At 40.0% G+C, this 20,931-nt stretch overlaps 1 protein-coding gene across 2 annotated transcripts in view; it reads right to left on the reverse strand.

Moving 5' to 3' along the window:
- Window positions 1-363: 363 nt before the first annotated feature.
- ST6GALNAC3 (ST6 N-acetylgalactosaminide alpha-2,6-sialyltransferase 3) overlaps window positions 364-20,931 on the reverse strand; it is a 580,256-nt gene continuing 559,688 nt past the window's right edge. For both annotated transcript variants that reach the window (XM_028489248.1, XM_024119567.2), the window contains 2 exons: window positions 2,029-2,136; window positions 364-982 (listed from right to left, as the gene is read on the reverse strand). In XM_028489248.1, the coding sequence (XP_028345049.1) occupies window positions 796-982; window positions 2,029-2,136 (295 nt within the window). In that variant the 3' untranslated portion in view covers window positions 364-795. The remainder of the gene's footprint in view (window positions 983-2,028; window positions 2,137-20,931) is intronic.

Consider the following 20,931-nt stretch of genomic DNA (forward strand, 5'->3'; position numbering starts at 1 on the left):
GCTTTCTGAAATAGTTAGCACTCAACCAAAAATAACTAAACATTAATACAGACCATTCTAGTAATATGTTTAGTTACATTTTGGGGGGTAGTAAGAATGGAGTGATGAGAGTAGAAATTCAAAAAGATTTGCTAGTTAGCCCATTTTGAATGAAGTGTTTGAGATAGTCAAGTAATCCTGGTGGGTAGGATGTCCATATCTTCCTTGTGAATTAGGAAATGGCCTGAGGCTTTAGCTGTAGGAGGTACTGTAGGAAGATGGTAAGTCAGGAAGAGATTCCTTTCCTGCCCCCAGGCCAACTAGTTACTGTGGCAAGACCCTTGTACCCAGAAAGCATTCCCTGGGTCAGTGTTTGACAATCAACCATTCTTCAAGATGGTGGAGCTGCTCAGGTTCAACAGACAGAAGAGTCAATAACCTTGCCTCATGAGACCCAATCCCAGGGCTTTTGGAAGTTACTCACTGTCCAAGAATCCTGGGCAACTACTTTGAAGGATAATCTTCCCATTTCTTAGGTCATGCCTGTCATGTTACTGGCCTTTATTTCAATTCCAGTTAGATTATAAAGTGCAGTATGAAATGTTGAACCTTCAGAAAGAACGTAATGAGCACAACTACCCTCCACGAAATCCCAAGTTCAAATAACTGGCAGAATCACCGTCCATATCTGAGAATGCACAGAAACTTGATCATCATTGTTGTTGTCTTTATCATCACCAGCATCAGCATCATTAGCATCACAGTTGCAGTATCATGATCATGTCAAGTGGTGTGGCAAGGTCAGAAAAGCCAACATCAAGACACTGTCCAGTTTGGGTGTGTAAATATTATCCTGTGTTTCTTGGCCCATTTAGCAAACACTTTCTTTTCCGTGATAAACCTATGCCCCCCATATGGGGCGTGTTCATGAAGAAAATATTCATCACATTCGTCTCTTCCTTGTTCATAGTAATGGTAGGGGACTTTTCTATACCCTTCTGTCCTAGAAAAGAAATAAAGAAAAGGAGAGAAAGACTGAGATGAAGAATGAAGTATTCATTTACAAGACTCCATTATGTGCCCAGTAAATGCATTTACTTGCAAACCCATGCATGATTCTTGTCCATGAACTCAGTTAAAAGCTAGTATACATAAAAGCTTTTAGGAAGACATACCAGATCCTTAGTGCTTTCATAAATCAAATAAAATTTATACATCACACCAATTACATGCAAAAATATAGCTATCCTTTGAAGGAGGAAATGGTGTATAATGGAAACAAACTTTGGATAACCTGATCGCTCTTGCAGAGCTTGAAGAGCTTAGTGATTTTTCAGAGTAAGATATTTGGTTCATCTGTGCTCCATTATGCTTATAGTTAGGGTAGAAATATTTGATTATGAAGATTGTGGCTTAGTTACCATTTTGACAATATGATTAAAACACTCTCTGAATTATATTGTGCCAATTGTTGGTAGGGAAATATGAAGCATGAAACGTTTGTTTTATTATCTACTTAGAAACTATCCCACCAGCAGGAATATACTGTGGATAAACATACCCATTTTAAATAAGGATCTGGCAGATTACTCACTTAGTAGTGAAATATAATTTCCAGGAATTCTCATTAAGGTATCAGCTTCTCTGAGGCTTCAGGACATTTTGGCCTTCAAGATCAAATACAACCATTGAGTAGATAGCCATCTATCAACCATTAGAGCAGCAGAAATGACAAACCTGCTTTGCAAATTAAATAACCACTGAACTTGTTCTGTATTTCCAAGCCACAAGTCCCTGATATGCCTCAGACTAAGGGAAAAATGTTCCTTCTGACATTTGACATTAGACTGTGGTAAATATTTTTCTTTTTTATCATCCCTAAAAGTCACAACTTGATACACTGACAATAAAATGTCATGTCAGCAAAGAATGCTGGGAAATAATTGTTGCTTTATCTGTTTCTCAGATTTATGATATTAAAATGAATTGTGATATTTTGACAACATATCAGAATTGGAGATGCATAAAAATAATTTCCTGTGATCTTACTTGCAATAGGTGTCATTTATCATCCCGTAGACGTGAATGCCGTAACAGGCATCCATGGCCAGAATGAAGGTAAACCAACCCGTGCTGAGATAAGAGCCAGACTGGACTCTGTAGGCGGAACAAAAACAAACAATGACAAACAAAACAAAACAACACAGAAGACATACACAGAGCAACAGCAAAGTGTGATGAGAAACGGGCAACATTTTATCAAAAACATAGCCCTTGTTATCAGGAAAAAACATAAGGAAACTTGACAATCTGTCAAAGATACACACTTATTTTGAATTATCTCTGAATAATTTATAGGCATGCTCTCACTCTTAGTACCTTAAGCCTAGAAGCTATGTTGTATGGAAGAGAAGCCAAATGGTGAATATCTGGAGTCAAATAACCCTGCTCCCTTCAGGTGAAAAATAATTTATTTGATTTTCCGTAAGACACAAATTAGTACTGTATATCAGAGGACAGGTTTTCTAAAGTTGCTTGGAGCCCTGATGGGAGCTGAGTGATAATGGTGTTATCTTACTTACCTGGATATGTCACTTTCTCTGAGGCTTGCTAAGTGAAAATTGGATGCAGTGCAGGTGAATGACTTGGTCTGTGAAAGCATCTGAAAAGTTTTCCTTCACTGTTTTCCAGGCATCATGAGACAAGACTTTTCCTTTGTAAGACCTATCATACCAATCTCTTTAATACGCTGTTATTGAACACCACACCTACTCTGTGCCCCTCACCGTTGTAAGTGCCGTGGATGCGGTAATTATCACAAAAACCAAGGCTTTTGTCTTCCTGCAGTCCATAGGATTGGATCTGGAGGTGACTATATTATAAAGGTTGATCAGGGAAGGCCTTTATGATAACAGAAGCAAAGATCTGGGAGAAAAGGGGGTGGGAGAGGGTGAATGGGAAGAAACCGTGTAAGCCGTACTGGAAAGGCAGCCTCACGTGGGTAGCCTTTCAACGCCCTCTTGGTCACATAAGAGTGGGCCTTGGGCCCCGAACACTTCCTTACCAAGGAGTTCTCACAGCCTGTGCTGGACTTATCACCCTGTGTGTGAATATCTTTCTCTGTTTCACAGTCAAGGTGTACGCGTTTGCTTAAGTGTCATATGGCACATGGCTAACCTCACTGCTATATCCATCTCCTTTAAAAAGGGGATGGGGTCTTTTGTTCTGTGGCACAAGAGGGTTGCATGCAGGCCAAGAGCCTGTGTCAGCTGCTGGGAGGGACCTGCTGGCTGTGGGGGACCGATGCCCACTATTAGAGCTGACCTTGCTCTATCTCTTCTCTGTGTGAGGATACCATTTTTCCATCCAGTGCTTGACTGTGTTGTGTTTTCTTTTGTGACTCCAATACCAAGATACAGTGGGCAGAAGTGTTTGGACTTCTACTCCTGGTGATAAGCGACAGATGCCCCTTGCTTAACAGACCGTATGAGAGAAGAGTGTCCCAGGAAGTGTTCCATCTCACAAATATGAGGAGTGTGCTTGTATGTTTAAGGAAGAGGTGGGAAGTACAGTAACTGAACGGGGAGAGTAATTAGATAAGTGCTGATTGGAGGATTCTGTCAAGTTCCAAATGGTTCAAGGGAATATTTGATCTCCATATTTGTCTTTAGCCAAGACAACCCAATCCATCCAAAACAGATGACTGCCTATCTGCTTAAACCTTTCCCCGTAGGGGCATCTGGGTCACCCAGGTTGTTTGGCAACTATGTAGCACCACCGCCTTAAAAAGACTATGTTTCCTATCTTCCATCTAGATGTCTTGGTAAACTAGAACATGGCCAGCTCTTCTCCAAACCAACACTTCACCACTGATACAGCACTCCAGCCAGTAGTTGTTCCCACTGAGGTCCAATATCCTTGCTGCAGTTCTCCAGGACCAAGCCATCAGTGTGCTACAATTAGGACCCTGAATCCTTTGATTCCTTTTTTTTAAACAGGCACCACTTGGTATCAAATCACTTAAAACAGGCAAGCATTTCAGACTCACAGTGGCGGTTGATAACTGGATTTTTAACCTTTATTTTCATCGCCTTTGGTTGATTTGGAAGGAGAAGCAGACCCAGAGCATTTATATCCATCCCCTCTGCCTATTTGTCACTGAGTCTGAAATGCCGCTATGTAAATCGACTTCCTTTGTATCTCCTGGTGTGTCTTCTAAATAGAAAACATTCCAGAAACAGGATCACATTAAGTTACATGCACTTTCCTCTGTGATAGGAACACTAGCAGCAGCATGGGTTAGGAGCAGGCGCCAAATCGGTGGGAAGACATGCCACAGGGAGGGGAAGACACAAAAGAGCAAGTTGGCTTATAATAGAATGGAAGCTGCAGTCAGTCCTGCATTCTGGGGTCTGAGGAGGAGAAGCAATGATGGGAACTGCTTAAAGCACCCTATGCTTAAAAAGTCATTTGAGGGCTTCCCTGGTGGCGCAGTGGTTGAGAGTCCGCCTGCCGATGCAGGGGACACGGGTTCGTGTCCCGGTCCGGGAAGATCCCACATGCCGCGGAGCGGCTGGGCCCGTGAGCCACGGCCGCTGGGCCTGCGCATACGGAGCCTGTGCTCCGCAACGGGAGAGGCCACAGCAGTGAGAGGCCCGCGTACCACAAAAAAAAAAAAAATTGGGAGAGATCAGAAGAACAGTCTTGACTAAAAGCTCCCATATCGAAACTAGAAATTTTATCTATGTACTGATTTGTTCCAGTTATTATTCCTGCTGAATTGTATTTTTCCCCCTCTTCTTGCCTTTTCCTTCTACTTTTTCTACCTTCTAATCCTCTCTATCCTTCTCCATTACTAGGCTGACCAAGCGCTAGTAGAGATCACTAAAATGACAGCATCTATTTGCACATGATGAGAAAAGACAGGTCTCACATATTCACCCATTTATGCATGTTTTTCAACAAACATTCATTGTGATCCTATTATATGCCACTGACTCTGCTAGGAGCTGGTGATGAATATGGGATATTTTCTTAAAGAGCACACGGTCTAGTGGAGGGAGGCACACGTGTTAACACAATTAGTCACAATCAGTGTAACAAAGTGGAGTTTCAGAGTCAGTACCAAGTGCAGTACAGAACAGAAGTGAGGATGTTTCCCATTCCGGCTTTGCCACTACTCAAATGTCAAGCTTTGGACAACTTATTTGGCCTCTTTGGGTCATCTTTGTTTCCTTGTCTCTAAAGTGAGATAGTTCAACTAGTCTTATCTAAGGTTTCTTCTAATTTTAAAATCAAATGATTCTGCAATCATCACCTTCAGTGGTCAATCTGTTTTATTCTTTAGCCATTTGGCAGTTCCATGTTCCACGTGTGTTGGATGGGTAATTAACAAGCATATTAATTGATCAGGTCACATTTAATGCACACTTGTGTGATGGGCATGCCATTAAATGCCTGGGGTGTATATAGAAAGGGTATACAGTTTTACCTGGCGATGGTAGTGGCTACAGTCACTAAATTTTGGAGGGAGAAGCTCCATGTTTTCCTCTTTCACACGATTGCTCATGGAAGGTGTTGGAATGGCTAAGACCAAAGGCACAGCCATAGCATTGAGGGTAAAGCTTAATTTGAGCGAGAAAAAAATCTAAATTAGGGCAAATTGTTTTTCTTTTTATGCATTTTTCCAGGAGCCAGTCCCTCCACAGAGTTGCTGTCAAGGACCAAAATAATATTAGAGCCCTGGAATAAAGGGGGGATCATTTGTGTGACATATGGACCCCTCCTCTGCAAAATAAGCTCCCCTGGTTCACTCTGATCCAGCCCAGATAGTCATGTCTGAGAGTTCAACAGCCAAGCTTTCAGAACAGAACCCCATAGGGTACAACCGTCAAAGTGATTTCTCTACATATTTATCTTCTCTTTACCACAGGAAAAGAGGGTCAGGAATTTCAGGGTTTGGCATCTGGTCAAAGATCTTTCCATCTCACCCCCTAATAAGGAAATTTCTGATATTGATTACTTTTAAGCCTAACCTAATTTATTTGGTTTCTGGATAGACATCATAATAATTAGCTCAACAGCTCTTCAAGCAAGCTGTGTTGCATTTGATTCAGACTGGGAGGTTCATGCTGCCCAAGTGCCCCGTCCTACAAACAGCACTTAATTAGACAGTTGCATTTTTTTCCCTGGTGCCTCTGATATATTTGGGATGTGATATCATGTGAGGTTTCCTACCGATAATACTTGCCGGGGCTAGCAAAGTGGTTTCTTCTCAAAATACTCAGAGCAAATGTCCATATAGCAATACTTGCAGTGGAATAATGGCAGCTGCTGGATCAATACAGGAATTCTTCTGAATAAATGCCCTGCTGATCTGGGTCCCTAAGGGAATTCACTGGCTTGGATGGCACTGTATCTGGGAATTCTTGTAGCTGCACCATTTCTAAACTCTCCTGCTGTGTGGGTGTACTAGAAAGGAGGAAGTATAAATTATACACCCTAGTAGACCTTTGGAGGTTCAATAAAAACAATAACAAAAAGACTTGAGCTGATGTACATGAAGTTGTTTATGCTTTTCAGCTTAGAGAGACCTAGTGATAACCATCAGATGCCTTAAAAAAATTCTAAAAGGGTCTCCTCTGGGACCAAATATTGTCTTGTAATTCGTCACTCATGCACGCAACACTATGTACCAGCTGGCCATCAGCCATGGCACTTTTTATACCTTCCACATTTGGGGATCGATGAAAACAATTATTGTCATATACAAATAAACAATCAAGATTCCCATAGGGATGCTAAGAGAATTTAAGCCCCTAATTCAGTACAATAGGAAAGCGTAAATTACTGCAGCAGAATAATGAGCCATGCAGGGGAAAATAAAGGCAGGAGTGTTAAAAGGAAGCTGTCAATCATTTGTTTCCACCGGCCAAGCTTTGCATCCCACCGCTCCTTGGTAATCAAGATAGTTACCACTTGGAAACTACTTAAATTTACTTGCTCATCTCTTGGAAAAATGATGTTGTCAACACCTTGATGTAGCACCTGCTTGAAGGCATATCATTTAAAATATGATCTTTCATCTAGTTTATTACCAATAAAATATAAGCTACCATGCCCCTTGATGTTTACCCCGTTCCTTGATGTCTAAAGGCCATCACATGGCCACAGGGATTCGTTGTCTGTCCTGCTGGCCTTATTTTTATCAGTCTCATTGTTTGTGTCTGTCAGCATCCTTCATTCACCTGCACGCTTGCTTCTGAGCACGCTCCCTCACCTTCTCCTTTCTGGAAACATATTATGAAGCATTTTTTTCCTATTGCCTGGCAAGCTGAAACTTTCTAGTGAGTGACATTTCCCTGTGGGGTAATTTCAGGGGAGGAACTGAGGAAACAGAAATGGTTACTTTTCAAAAGAAAACTAAAATACATTCAACTTATTATCTAGTCACAGGATGCTCTAATTATTGAGCACCATTAGCTCAATGACTTGGGTTCTGAACTCAAGAAGCTTATACTTTGAAGGGCAAAATAATAGCACTTTCTCTATATTAGGATATTTTAATCTCGGCCTATTTTAAATGAGACAGTTCTCTGTTGTGGGGTATGTCCTGTGTAATAAGTTCTCTTTCACATTTCACCAGATTCCTCTCTGTTCCAAGCTCCCCTGAGCCCAAAGAGGGCAGTAGACTTCTCGACTCCCTGGTGTATGGTCTTTGGCTCAGGGGGGTTTGTCATGGGGATGTCTCTGACTCCAAATGCAGGCTCTCCAGGCTCTCCTTATCTACAGTTCCCACTCTGGCTTCTCACTGTCCCACTGGCTTTCCTCACCAGCCAAGCATCTTACTTCCTTCTCCTTTTTGACAAGTCTATCTGAAGCCATTCAGGTTTGGTCAATACTGAATTAATACCTTATCTTTCAACACAGCCCTAGGAATCAGCAAATTCACTTGGCCTGAACCCAAAGGGCGGGTCGTAGCCTACAATGGGGGATGTACAATGAGGAAGGGAAACAAGTGTCAAGGAACAAGGATGAGGAGTCCACTTGCCTCCATCTCTGTGCCTGCCTCTTCTTCATGGAATGGTTCCTTTGGGGGCCTTTGGTCCTACCGTTTCTAATTCATTTCTTCCGTGAGCTAATGCAAACAAGGCCTGGGGCATTCCAAGCGAAAATTTCAAAAACATAATCATCATTTATTAAAGCCCAGAGAAGATCCAGACCCTCCCAACAATGGAGGTTTATTGGACAGCACAATATTGGCAGCAGTTTCTGAAATCTGCTATACTCAGGAGCAAAAAGGAAATTTTATAAAAGAATTAATCAACATTTTATGTCTTGTTTTAACACTATTGGATCTCAGTTCTCTCATCAATATACTACACTGGCAGGATAAATAAAAATAGAAAGTAAGTTTCCATATACCTTCCTAGGGAGACAGACTACCTGACAGAATACAGATTATTCAATTAAAAACATTCTTCCCGCATTTTTTTTTCAAAAGCACATGGATAATGAAAAAATACATTTAAACAAAGAGACTAGCCAAGAAAAACAGCTGGTGATTATCAGTAGCACCTTGGGATTCAATCTAATATTGTGAACCAGTCTAATGAAAGCAGAGCTCAAAGTGTGGAAGCAATTTCAGCTGTCCCCAAGTCATATATTTTTGTATGTCATTCGACAGTCGGGAGCTATGGTAATACTCTGGAGTTTGCCCATTGTATTAACACTGTATATTTGTACTATCTGTCAGTGGGACATGCCCAGCAAATCTTTAGGCAGCAACAACTTTCTGCAAATCAGGCGGCAGAACTCCCCATCTTGGCTTGAATCATTTGCAAATGGACATAAACTTTTCAAATGGATAAAAACGTCATACGGTGGATGATTCCTAAGAGAATGCACCAAATGAAAGGAATCTAGGCCTGGAAAATAATGAAAAATGGACCACGGGTAAATGGAGAAAGCCATAAATCTTAGAGGACTGTAGTACCAATCCAATCCGCTAATGCAAAATGCCTGTGCTAATCAGTAGGCTCTTGGACTGTAAATATAACAAATAATTTTCTTGCCGTAGAATCAACAGGACTCTATGACTAGTGATGAATGCCATGAAATTGTACAAAAGGAGCATAATAAGAAATGACTGTGTTCTTTTCAAAATGTACATTTAAAAGTAAAATGGTATAGCTCCCAAAGATATGATTTATGACTGCTGTAGAAATGGCAGATACCACTCACAAAGATTACTTTTTTCATTCATCTCAGAAATTAAAAGGTTTTTTGCTCTTACCCTTGGGCTTTAAAGCCCTCTCAACTGGAAAAGTTGATTTCTGGGATTTCATTCAGTTTTTTAAATGAACAATGGAACCTCAGGAATGGCAAGGATGGATAGTGGAGATCTCTTTGGGCAATTTCACTAAGGCAGGACTGGTTCCATAACCATTCAGTATTGGCTGAATTGTATCCCCTCCAAATTCATATGTTTAAGCCCTAACCCACCACCGTGATGGTGTATCGAGATGGGGCCTTTGGGAGGTAATTAGTCGTGAAGATGGTGCCCTACTGATGGGATTATTGCCCTTATGTGAAGAGAAAGAGACACCAGAGCTCTCTCCTTTCATGCTATATGAGGACATAGCAAGAAGGCTACAAGACAGAAGGAGAGTTCTCACCAGAAACTGACCATGTCGGCATCTTGATCTTGGACCACCAGCTTCCAAAACTATCTGAAAATGAATTTCTGTTGTTTAAGCCACCCAGTATATGGTATTTTGTTATAGCAGCCCAAGCAGACTAAGGCAATGGGTCTTTCTCAGGGCCCTCCCCTGACAAACTTGACCTCCCACTGTATTTTCCAGGACTTCTCTTCCTGAACTCCTATGTCTAGTCACATGGGTCCATTTATGACTCCTTAGCACATCTTGTATGTGTCAGCCTCTGTCTTTTTTTCTCTTGACTTGTGTACATGTTCCTTCTTCCTGAAATGCTCTCCCCATGACTTCTCCTGTTTCTAATCTTATAAACCTTTGATTCCCTCGTCCTTTCAAGAAAGATTCACTGAGTGGACTGTAGGTGTGAGGCACTGCACCAGGCACTGGAAAGACCAAGTTGCCCCTGATCTCAAATCAGGGTCAAGGCAGGGAGACAGACTTGATGACTATTTTCAAAAATAGGGTTATCAAGGGGGTAATTCCCCTGTGAGTGCTATGAGAGTACTGAGGGAAGAGCAACAGACACCGCTGGAGGGAACTGGGGAAGGTAGGAGTTGAGAGCTGAGCTGCAGATTAAGGCTAAGGAAGAACACCAGGCAGAAAAAGGAGCAGAAGGAGAGCCTTTCAGGCCGAGGGAATGGGCTGTGTAGTTGCACTTGAGGTATGAGAGTAACGGGAATACAGAGTAGTTCTGGTCTGTCCTCTAATCTGGAAGAAACCTCAAAGCATCATCAGTGCTTAATTTCCATAATAAATTATTGGTTAGAGACAGGATGCATAAGTAACACTGACTTTTTTTTTCCTTACATTATGTTTTGAAATATTAGAAATATCTTGATGTTCCGTATAGCTAGTTTTTTCAGCTGAAGGAAATTTATGGATCTGGAGAAAAGTATCTAGGGGAAAATTGGCAGAATTATATATTTTCTTCCTCGTTAAATTCTTCATTAATTCAGAACTGAGAAAAGTGTTAACAATATATGACTAAGAATAAAAACAATTTAAAAATGTGTGAGGCTATTGGAGGTACCCAGTGGTGTTCATCTGTGTTATAAACTAAGTTACAAGGCAGGAGCAAAGTCATCTAATCTCCACGTAGTCTCCAAGAAGACTTCCTCAATACACACCTGAAGGCTCACAACCTGTTCCACTTAAAAGGGAAACAGTTTTTACAAAAACATTTAATTTACTGAGTTTGCTTTTTTTGTTTTGTTTTGTTTTATTAATTGGAAATGAAAATGGATACCACTGCTGCTTTAAGGACATGAACCCTTTGAAATACCTTTCTGGTCTAGAAATGCTGAGCTAAATGACTTCCATAGTAACATCTCCTTTACCCAGTGAAGCTTCTAGGAGAAGGGATTACACTATATACACTAACACCTAATCTCCACTCTGAGTAACTGTTGACTTCCCTAGATCTCCGGTTTTCCTAAATGGCCCATAATTTTGAGGACGTGAGGTATTATGGATAGTCTGTGTGGGTTCTAGTTTCAGACTATTCAAGCTACCATAGACGCCCTTTTCTCAACAACAATAGATTTTCTGTCAACTTTCCTGTGATAGATTGCATTGATCGTCCCCTCCTTGAACATGGCTTGCTCATGCGTCAGTAACTTTCCTGCCTTACGACTTTAGGCTTGGCCAAATGACTTACTTTGACCCAGGGACCATAAGTAGAAGTGAACATTGAGACAGTTCTCAGTGGAGATTTTAAGAAGTGTCACATGGTTCCCATTTCTTACACTTCTTCCCTCTATCATGAGAACAACACATCCCAGGTAGAGGGTGCTCCTTCAGCCTGGGTCCCGTGACACAGATACGAGCCCCAAACTAGAGCCAAGTTCAGCTAAGCCTAGCAGAGCTATAGCTCATCACAGACCTGTGAATAGTAAATAAATGTTCTTGTAAGCCACTGAGTTTTAGGGCTATTTGATATGCAGCAAAAAGCTAAGTAAACTTTTTTTGATAAATAATAACTGCTATTATTTATGGAGCATTTATATGTACTAGGCATTGTACCAAGAGCTGTACATAGGTCATTTTATTTAATTCTCACAACAACCCCATCCTATAGGGAGTATTAATATCCCCACTATACAAATGAAGGTTTGGGGAGATATAAAGTACTTGCCCAAAGACAGTCATATCAGAGAACTCAGGTTCTTAACTAAGTTCTTTCTTGGTTACCATCATTCTCAGTATTGCCTGAGGAGGTATCACATGTCTGATAGAGCAGTCATCAAAAGACCTCAATGCTTCTGGTTCTACTGTTAACTCTCTGGGCAATCTTGAACATGCTGCTTCTTCTAGGGCCACATTTTCTTTTTTTTTTTTGGTGGCAGAATAAGAGGATTGACCTAGATAGGCTTAAGGTCTTTCATCACTAAAGTTCTGTAATTGTAGTTATAGTAACATAATCCATGTTAGAGAGATTATAAATGTCTAGCTGTATTTTTGGCACACAGTTATTATCACCACTTTATAGATTTGTGTTTATAGCCTTACCATTCAAAACACGTTTTAGGATTTCAGCCATGGTCATGTTCAAACAATAGCTTTAGGCCACTGATGTAGATATATACATCAACTTTAAAAAGAAATAAAGGGTATATATGTCAATCCCAATCTCCCAATCCATCCCACCCCCCTTTCCCCCCTTGATAGCCACACGTTTGTACTCTGCGTCTGTGTCTCTATTTCTGCTTTGCAAATAAATTCATCTATACCATTTTTCTAGATTCCACATATACGTGTTAATATACGATATTTGTTTTTCTCTTTCTGACTTCACTCTGTATGAGTTTCTATATATACACTACTATGTATAAAATAGATAGCTAATGAGCACAGACTGTTTAGCACAGGGAACTCTACTTAATGTACTGTGGTGACCTAAATGAGAAGGAAATCCAAGGAAGAGGGGATATACCTATACGTGTGGCTGATTCCCTTTGCTGTACAACAGAAACTAACACAACATTGTAAAGCAACTATACTCTAATTAAAAAAAAAAAAAAAGAAACGAAAGAAAGGAGGAAAGGATGAAGGGAAGGAGGGAGGGAGGGAGGCAGGAAGGGGTAAGTCCTGAAAATAAAGATCAAGTTCCTAGATTTACTTCATTCCCCAGGCATGGCTTCCTTTCAGCCCTTAGGTTCTGCAACCTTTTAATAAATTCTCCTCTTCGGCTTGTGTCAGCTGAAGGAGGCATCTCTTCCTTGCAACCAAAGATTTGAAGTTGGATTGGTTGACCTCCAAGATCCTTTCTAACATAATGAGTCTACTTAATACTCCAGGTATAATTAGGGGCTTTGCATCTACTGAATCCTTAATTCTTATTAACAGTCACTATCTGATCTGATCCAAGTTCTATACTGAGGCTTAAATAAGTTGCCTCTTTCTAACTTACCCTTCAACTTATCTTGAAATCATGCCCTTCCTAAATCGATGTGGTCTTCAGTATTCTGAATGCTAATCACCTGTCTCTACCTAAGGCATAGGTGCCTGTTCTGTGCTAACCTGATAAAGGTAATTAAAGGAAGGTTTTGGCTTTCTCTCCTAGTTCTCTTATCAGCAATTCCTTCTGCATAAACTTTCCTTAAGACTAAGGAGAAAAAAAAAAGGAAAAATTGTAATCAGGTAGGAGAATATCTAAATAGATAAAAGACTTTTTCCTGCTACTTTAAGTTTTTAGAAGAGAAAAGAAAGGACTCACTTTCCCTTAGCTTTTTGACTTCACTGGAAATTGAGTTAAACCAAGCTTTTCCTTTAGATATAGTTCTAGCACAGAATCAGACTCAAACTTGCTTCTGACAAAAATGCTTTCTGAGCCCTTGTTGACATACAACATAATATTAGTTTCAGGTGTACAACATAATGCTTGACATTTGTATGTATATATTTCAAAATGATCACCACAATAAGTCTAGTTATCATTCATCACCACACATAGTTTCAGAATTTAAAAAATAATTTTTAAACAACTGAAAAGGATTAAGACAGGATTTAACAAGGATTTAAGACAGAGACTTGAGGTAGTTTCACCCTATTGAAGGAGAATTGGGTATCCACGCTTGATGCTAAGGTCTCCAATATCACTGGGATCATCATTAAACCAGCTTTGTCCAGAGCCAAGCAACCAGCTACACATAAAACTGAAATTTAAAAAATACAAAGCAGCACTGACCTTCTTCTGATTAAGAAAGACCAATTTTGCTGCCACTTCCTGCCTATCTGAATCTATTATTGCTATTCTGAGTTACATGGCTCAATAAATCCTGAAATAAATTATTTTGAGGGGAATATTTATTTTCAATAGGAAAAGCTAAGCTGTACCCCCATCATCCCCATCTATTAAAGTTGTTTTTATTTGGCTCACTAAAGATAATTCAGTTAGAAGGATAATTCAATTAGAAAAGGTCAGAAGTAACAACTGACATATGGGTCTTCAGGGACTGAGAATTTTAGTCTCCAACTTAGAGAAGGAGGTTTTATTTGTCATTTTTCCAATAGGCTGAGATTCATTGACTACCTTATATACAATACCTTTGCCAAATTATAGGCTATCATCAATGTGTCAAACAGACACTTATCTAGTTCTTCTACTCCAATACCAGCTGATTCCTAAGAGGGACATCTGTCTGCACCAGAAGAACACCCGAATTCAGGTGACTTAGTGATGGAATCTTCCTTGAAACAGTCAAAGCTAATGGAGTCTCACCTATTAAACAAGCTGATTGTCCACTAAGGTAGAATGTTATTCCAAATTAATTCTGCCCAGGAATTTTAGTCCTAAGAAATCCATTGTTCTCTCTATTCTTGAGATGGGATAGGGTTTGAAAGCTATCCAGATTTTCCAGTTGAGCTAGATTCCTTGCCTAGTGAAGCAAAATTTCTTTCATGGAGGTATGTCTTCCCATAGCATTGATACACAGGTTGGCTGGCAATCTGGGGAAAGGACCTGTGTGTTTGTTGCTTACAGTAAATCTGTACCTGCGAAGTCCTCCTGTGCACACCCTCCCCATACCAAAACTTCTCCTGTACTAGGTCCTTTTATCTAAGGACGATCTTTCTGATCAGAGAAAAATTAATGGCAATAATTCCATTCTTCCAATCAGAAGAGGTAACTTTCATGTGACTTTGGAATTCTTCTAGCCCAGTAATTATTTTTCTTATTGAAGTATAGTTGATATACAATATTGTGTTCGTTTCAGGTGTACAGCATAGTGATTCAGTATTTTTGTAAATTATATATATTCCATTATACAATGATTATTACAAGGTGATTACAAGATAATGGGTATAATCCCCTGTGCAATAGAGTATATCATTGTTGCTTATTTATTTTATATACAGTAGTTTGTATCTGTTAATCCCTTACCCCTAATTTGCCCCTCCCCCCCTTCTCTATCCCCTTTGGTAGTTAAAAATTTGTTTTCTACGTCTATGAGTCAGTTTCTGTTTTGTATATACATTAAGCCCAGTAATATTGTTGATCCAGAGTAGACAAAATTTCATAAAGTGGGAACTAGAACACAGAGCAAAAGCAATATATCTTAGAAGATGCCAGGAGAAATGCAGAATAGAGCTTAGAAAATTCCTCTTATTTGAGAGCATCTGACTGAAACGTGAGAATGTTGTTATCTCCACAGATTTTCCTACATTGCAACAGTCACAAAATGTCAGAAATCTCCACGCCTAGCTATAAAAATGAGAAGGACACAGGAAAACAGTGGAGAAGATCCTCTGCCTTGCATATTTGCTTTCACCAGCTGGTGACAACAGTTTATGCCCATGTTTCTGACTTAAAGGGGCTGCAAAGAAGTGACGAGAAGAGCTACTGAACTCTGAAGGCTGTTGAACAGCAGCAGTAGATGAACAGAATTGCTCCTATTTTTGGAGCCCACGGATTGGCTTCCCTTCATTCCTCCTCTCTTCCCCTTACCTCTGCTTAGTCTTAAGTGTCCATAATCATGCCAAGAGGATGAAAAGAAATACATAGTTGTTTTTTCTAGAGGGGAAATATGAGGCATGAAATTTTGTGAAAGCTTCACCCCAAAATAAGAAAGTAGGTTGAAGGTAGCTGCCTTCCTTCCTTATGAACAGGTTAAAGGGAACTGGTGAGTGATGCCGACCAGCTCCCTCCCCATCTTTGCAGCTACAATCCTTGTGTTCCTAGGCTGAATATTCTAGACCCTTCCACCATTTTTCCACTCTGGAAAAACTCTTTACTGTCATCAGAGGCCCAAATCTCTGATGTGATGATTGTGATTCCACAATCCTATTCCTTCTCCCAGGGGCATCATTTCTTCCTCTGCAGTACTGGGATCCCACTCTTTACACCCAGAGCCCTGGCTCCACTTCCCAGCCATAGCCCTGACCCCACTCTCCCGAGGCATTGTTTCCATCCTCTGCACCTTTTCCCAAGCTCCATTTACCACCACTGCTACTGATAATGGTTTCTGATTTTATTGTCCTGGGAGTATAGTCTGGGTATTCGTACTTAATAAAAATTTTTAAAAAAAGGTTTCCTGGGTGATTATAATGTGATGTGTGTAGCCAGGGTTGAAAATCACTGCTATAAATGCTTGTTAGGTTTGAGGATTCTATTAGAAGTTGAGTTCCACTTTATTATGAATTAAATTAGCTTTTGAGGATTGGCCTGAGAATCTAACCACTGGTTTAAAATTTGTTTCTTTAGGAAAATATGTCCCAATTTATAAATAGCTGACTTGCAAACTGACTAGAAACTTGCCAGTGAAGGAATGCTGGTAAGCAAAGGTATCCTGACTTTTTTTGAAAAGTTTGTTTATTTATTTAATTAAAGTATAATTGATTAGTATAGTTGATTTACAATATTACATTAATTTCAGGTATACAGCATAGTGATTCAATATTTTATAGATTATACTCCATTTAAACTTATTACAAAATAATGGCTATATTTCCCTGTGCTGTACAATACATCCTTGTTGCTTATCTATTTAATACACAGTAGTTTGTATCTCTTAATCCCATATCCCTGTCTTGCCCCTCCCTTCTTCCCTCTCCCCACTAGTAACCATTAATTTGTTTTCCATATCTGTAAGTTTGCTTTTATTTTTTTAGATACACTCATTTATTTTTTAGATTCCACATATAAATGATAACATACAGTATTTGTCTTTCTGTGTCTGAGTTACTTCACTAAGCTTAATACCCTCCAGGTCTATCCATGTTGTTGCAAATGGCAAAATTTCATTCTTTTTTATGGGTTGAATAATATTCCATTGTGTGTATATAAATGTATCCCATCTTAATAACTATGTCTGGCACACATTAGGCACTCATTTTGTCCAACTTAGTTGAATAATTTTTGGAATGCAGGCTGTTCCTAAGTAGAAATTGCTAACATTTTTCCCCCAAGGAATTTTAAACAGTTTACCAATGTTTTCTCATTGATGATGTAACAGAGGTACTTACTGATATATCTAAGGATATACCACATGTCAGAGACACAACCCAAATCACCATGCAAAATTTGGTAAACCTCACATGTACCCCTTGTATCCATTTACCTCCAGAATCAGGTTTTCCCCCAGCTTTACTGAGATATTAATGACACATAATATATAAAAGTTTAAGGTGTACAACATAATGATTAGGTACATGTACACACTGCAAAACGATCACCACAATAAGGTTAGCTAACATTTCCATCCCTTCATGCTATTACAGTTTGTGTGTGTGTGTACACGTATGTGTGTGTGTGGATAACATTTAAGATTTATTCTCTCAAAATTTTTCAGTTATATAATACAGTATTGTTAATTATAGTCACCATGCTGTGCATTAGATCCCCAGATCTTAATTATCTTATAGTTGAGATAGAATCAAGTTTTAAAATCCTTTTTTTAGTCAGTTGAGCCGTAGCTCAGCCAAAATTCCGATTTCATCTATCAGGATTGAAATGTGCTCTGTATTTTTTATAAATAACAAAACATAGCACAGCAGTGGCCATATATGGCATGCCAAAGAAAGGAGAATAAACAAAGATGGGGCTCCAAAATGTGGGAAGATGTGTTTTTGTATTTTATTGGACCCACAGTAGACATATCAACATCAAGAGGTGTATTCACTGTTAAATTCCTGAAATCATGAGGTAAAATATCAATTTACCTAAGTTAATTTCAGTCTTTTGAATTTTTCACTGCAAAGCAAATTCTCAGAAAATTAAGTGTCATTTGTACCTTCCTGAAGTTATAAAGCACATGCTTAATGGAATCTCGTGGCAATTAATGTCTTAGGTCATTCTACAGGCACAGGGAAGTCTCTTTCCTCCCTGCTTTTGGCTGTCATCATGCACCCCTGTTGCCACTGTTGCCTCCAGTTTTGCAATCAACAAAGTCCAGAAAGTGACATTTGCATACTGGCCCTGTAGGAAAGCTTCCTCAGTCTTCCTGTCAGCACAAAGCTCATTCAATTATGTTCGGCCTCAGAAGTGCTGTTTTATTTATCAGAAGGCCACTTTCCAGTTTTTAAATGGCTCTGGACCTGCCACTTCTTTGAGCAACCCTTACTGTAGAGCATTTGCCATTCACCTCGGGCTGTGCTTGTGGCTAGGAATCATCTATAACTAGTATGCTGCTAACAGGATTAATGCATGAGAGACTGCCCAGCCTTATTGAGAAGCCTTTCTAAAACAAGCTGGCAGCTGCTGATTTGCACATTGCAAGAGAAGAAAACCTAAGTGCTCGCAACTGTGGTGCTGTGAGTACTGTTTCCTTCCATTCATAGTTCGAGAATTAATGGTGATATTAACGCAGCCAAGAAAGACGTCAGATAGTAGATGGCTCCAGCTCCTGAATTATCTTGTTTAATTTATTTGTTTGGATGATGGCTCCATGATTCTCCAGGATATGTGCATCACCCTCGACTCTGCCCTCTTCCTCATCCTTCGTGTCCCATTAGTTACTGGGTTATGTTAACTCTTCACATTACCTCTCACATCTGTTTCTTTGTATCCTTCTACTACTTTAAAACCCTGGGTAACAAGGTGGCTTGGGTGTAGGCTTCAGATTGGTACAGTCACCCATTGTGGTACATCTATGAAATCTGTGTACACATTTAACAGAAGGGAATGACGTGGTGGCTGGGCTGGAGGCAACAGTGGATATGAGTCCAGTCTCAGGGAGCCACCACCCACACCCAAGATGTCCCTTCACAATCTTGGCATTTTCTTTAAAATCACAAAAAAATAGGAAGCGGGGACGGTGGTAAAATTTTTAAAAAGGGAAACACTTAAGCATTGCTATGAAGAAGATATGTTTTCCGATCTCCCTACCCACTAATTTTCTAGTCACAGGTGACTTTATTGTGGAAACAGCCTCTCTGTATTTCCTGGTGAGGTGTTGAAACTGAAAAAGCACAAGCTGGGCTAGACACAGAGTCAATATTCTTTGATTCAATTTCAGCTCTTCACTGTGGCACTTTCCCCCATCATCTCTTTCAAGAAGGCAATGCAAAGGAAAATCAGGTTTTTCTCTAATCAAGGATAAGGAATGATTTCTAGCTTTGTGATAATCAAGGAGTTTCAAAGAACTCAGTGTTAGTTAAAATATTATAGCCATTCAAGTCCTGATTTCGTATTGCAACATACCACCCAAAACTTCTTTCAATTATTATCATTTTTTCCTTTGTACACCAATACAAAAGTAACAGTATTTAATAAGCATGTTAAACATAGGCCTAGCACTATTAAGTGGAAGGATCTTTGAGTGAATGAATGGATGAATTAGTTTCTCCCAACAAGTCACCTAGACAAATGTGCTTCTGTAAAGAGCGGGATGGAGCACGGAGGGGAAGGAACCACTTTTCTATTGATAACCATTATTTTCCCCTAACACACATATTTCCTTTCTAGACATTCATGACATTACAGAGGATAACTCAGGGATACGTGATCTTAGCAGTTTCTTTTTGTCTTAAAATAAATACATCCAGGGCTTCCCTGGTGGCGCAGTGGTTGAGAGTCCGCCTGCCGATGCAGGGGACGCAGGTCTGTGCCCCGGTGCGGGAAGATCCCACATGCCGCGGAGCGGCTGGGCCCGTGAGCCATGGCCGCTGAGCCTGCGCGTCCGGAGCCTGTGCTCCGCAACGGGAGAGGCCACAACAGTGAGAGGCCCGCGTACTGCAAAAAAAACACACACAAAAAAAAAACAACAGGGGAAGACAACACTTGTGCATTTATTTAACGAGCACTGTGCAGCTACTCAACAAACACCAAGCACAGCAAGGTGCCTGCCATGAGCCAGGCCCTGCACCACTAAGGTATTTTGCTTTTTGATGTTGAGTAATTCTTGTATCAAAAAGGAAAACACGTAAACATCTTTGTGTGTTTTTATGCCCAAGCCCTTAGAAGAGTCATGAAGTATTTTGTTTATAATAATATGGCATTTCTCTGAATAAAGAGTTCTATGGCTTGGGGAGGAACTGGTCTCAAAAGTGGCCCTAAAACCCCATTTCTCCCCTTACGGACCATGAATGTCCAACTTTGTCCCAACAGTGCTTCAAAGGAAGTATTTTTTAAAATCAGATCGATAATTTTCGACCCTCTTCTTGGGATCCTAGACCCTCACAATTCACCCTGCTCTGTTTCCTCTCTCCCTCCAGTCCTTTGTCCTTGTCTCCTCGCTTTGTTCCCAGCATCAGGGAAAACGTGCTCATGGAAAAGTTTGACTCCCTTGTCCGGGATTCTATCATTTCCTGCTTCCCTGACCTACCTTTGATGCCCCTCTGTTCTGTGGTGAACTGGAGTGACAAGACAAGGAGTTATTGCTTCTAAGCAGAGGATGCTATCTGAACCATCAACCCTCCAGAGCAAAAAGCAATCATGTTTACTCACAGTGAGGAAACATGGAGACACCTGAAGCCTCATCAGTAAAGAAAACAGCTAACAGGGGGATTCTACAAGCTCACTGAAAACCAGTTGGTGCTGTGTTTGGGTTCATCTATCTTTTGGCTATTTTACAGAAAATATTTCAAATTAAGAAAATAAAATCCTATGATAAACAAATGAGACCTAATGAAACTTAAAAGCTTTTGCACAGCAAAGGAAACCATAAACGAGATGAAAAGACAACCCTTAGAATGGGAGAAAACATTTGCAAATGAAGCAACTGACAAAGGATTAATCTCCAAAACATACAAGCAACTCCTGCAGCTCAATATCAAAAAAACAAACAACCTAATCCAAAAA

This window comes from Physeter macrocephalus, chromosome 4 (genome assembly GCF_002837175.3).
Source record: "Physeter macrocephalus isolate SW-GA chromosome 4, ASM283717v5, whole genome shotgun sequence".
Lineage (NCBI taxonomy): Eukaryota > Metazoa > Chordata > Mammalia > Artiodactyla > Physeteridae > Physeter > Physeter macrocephalus.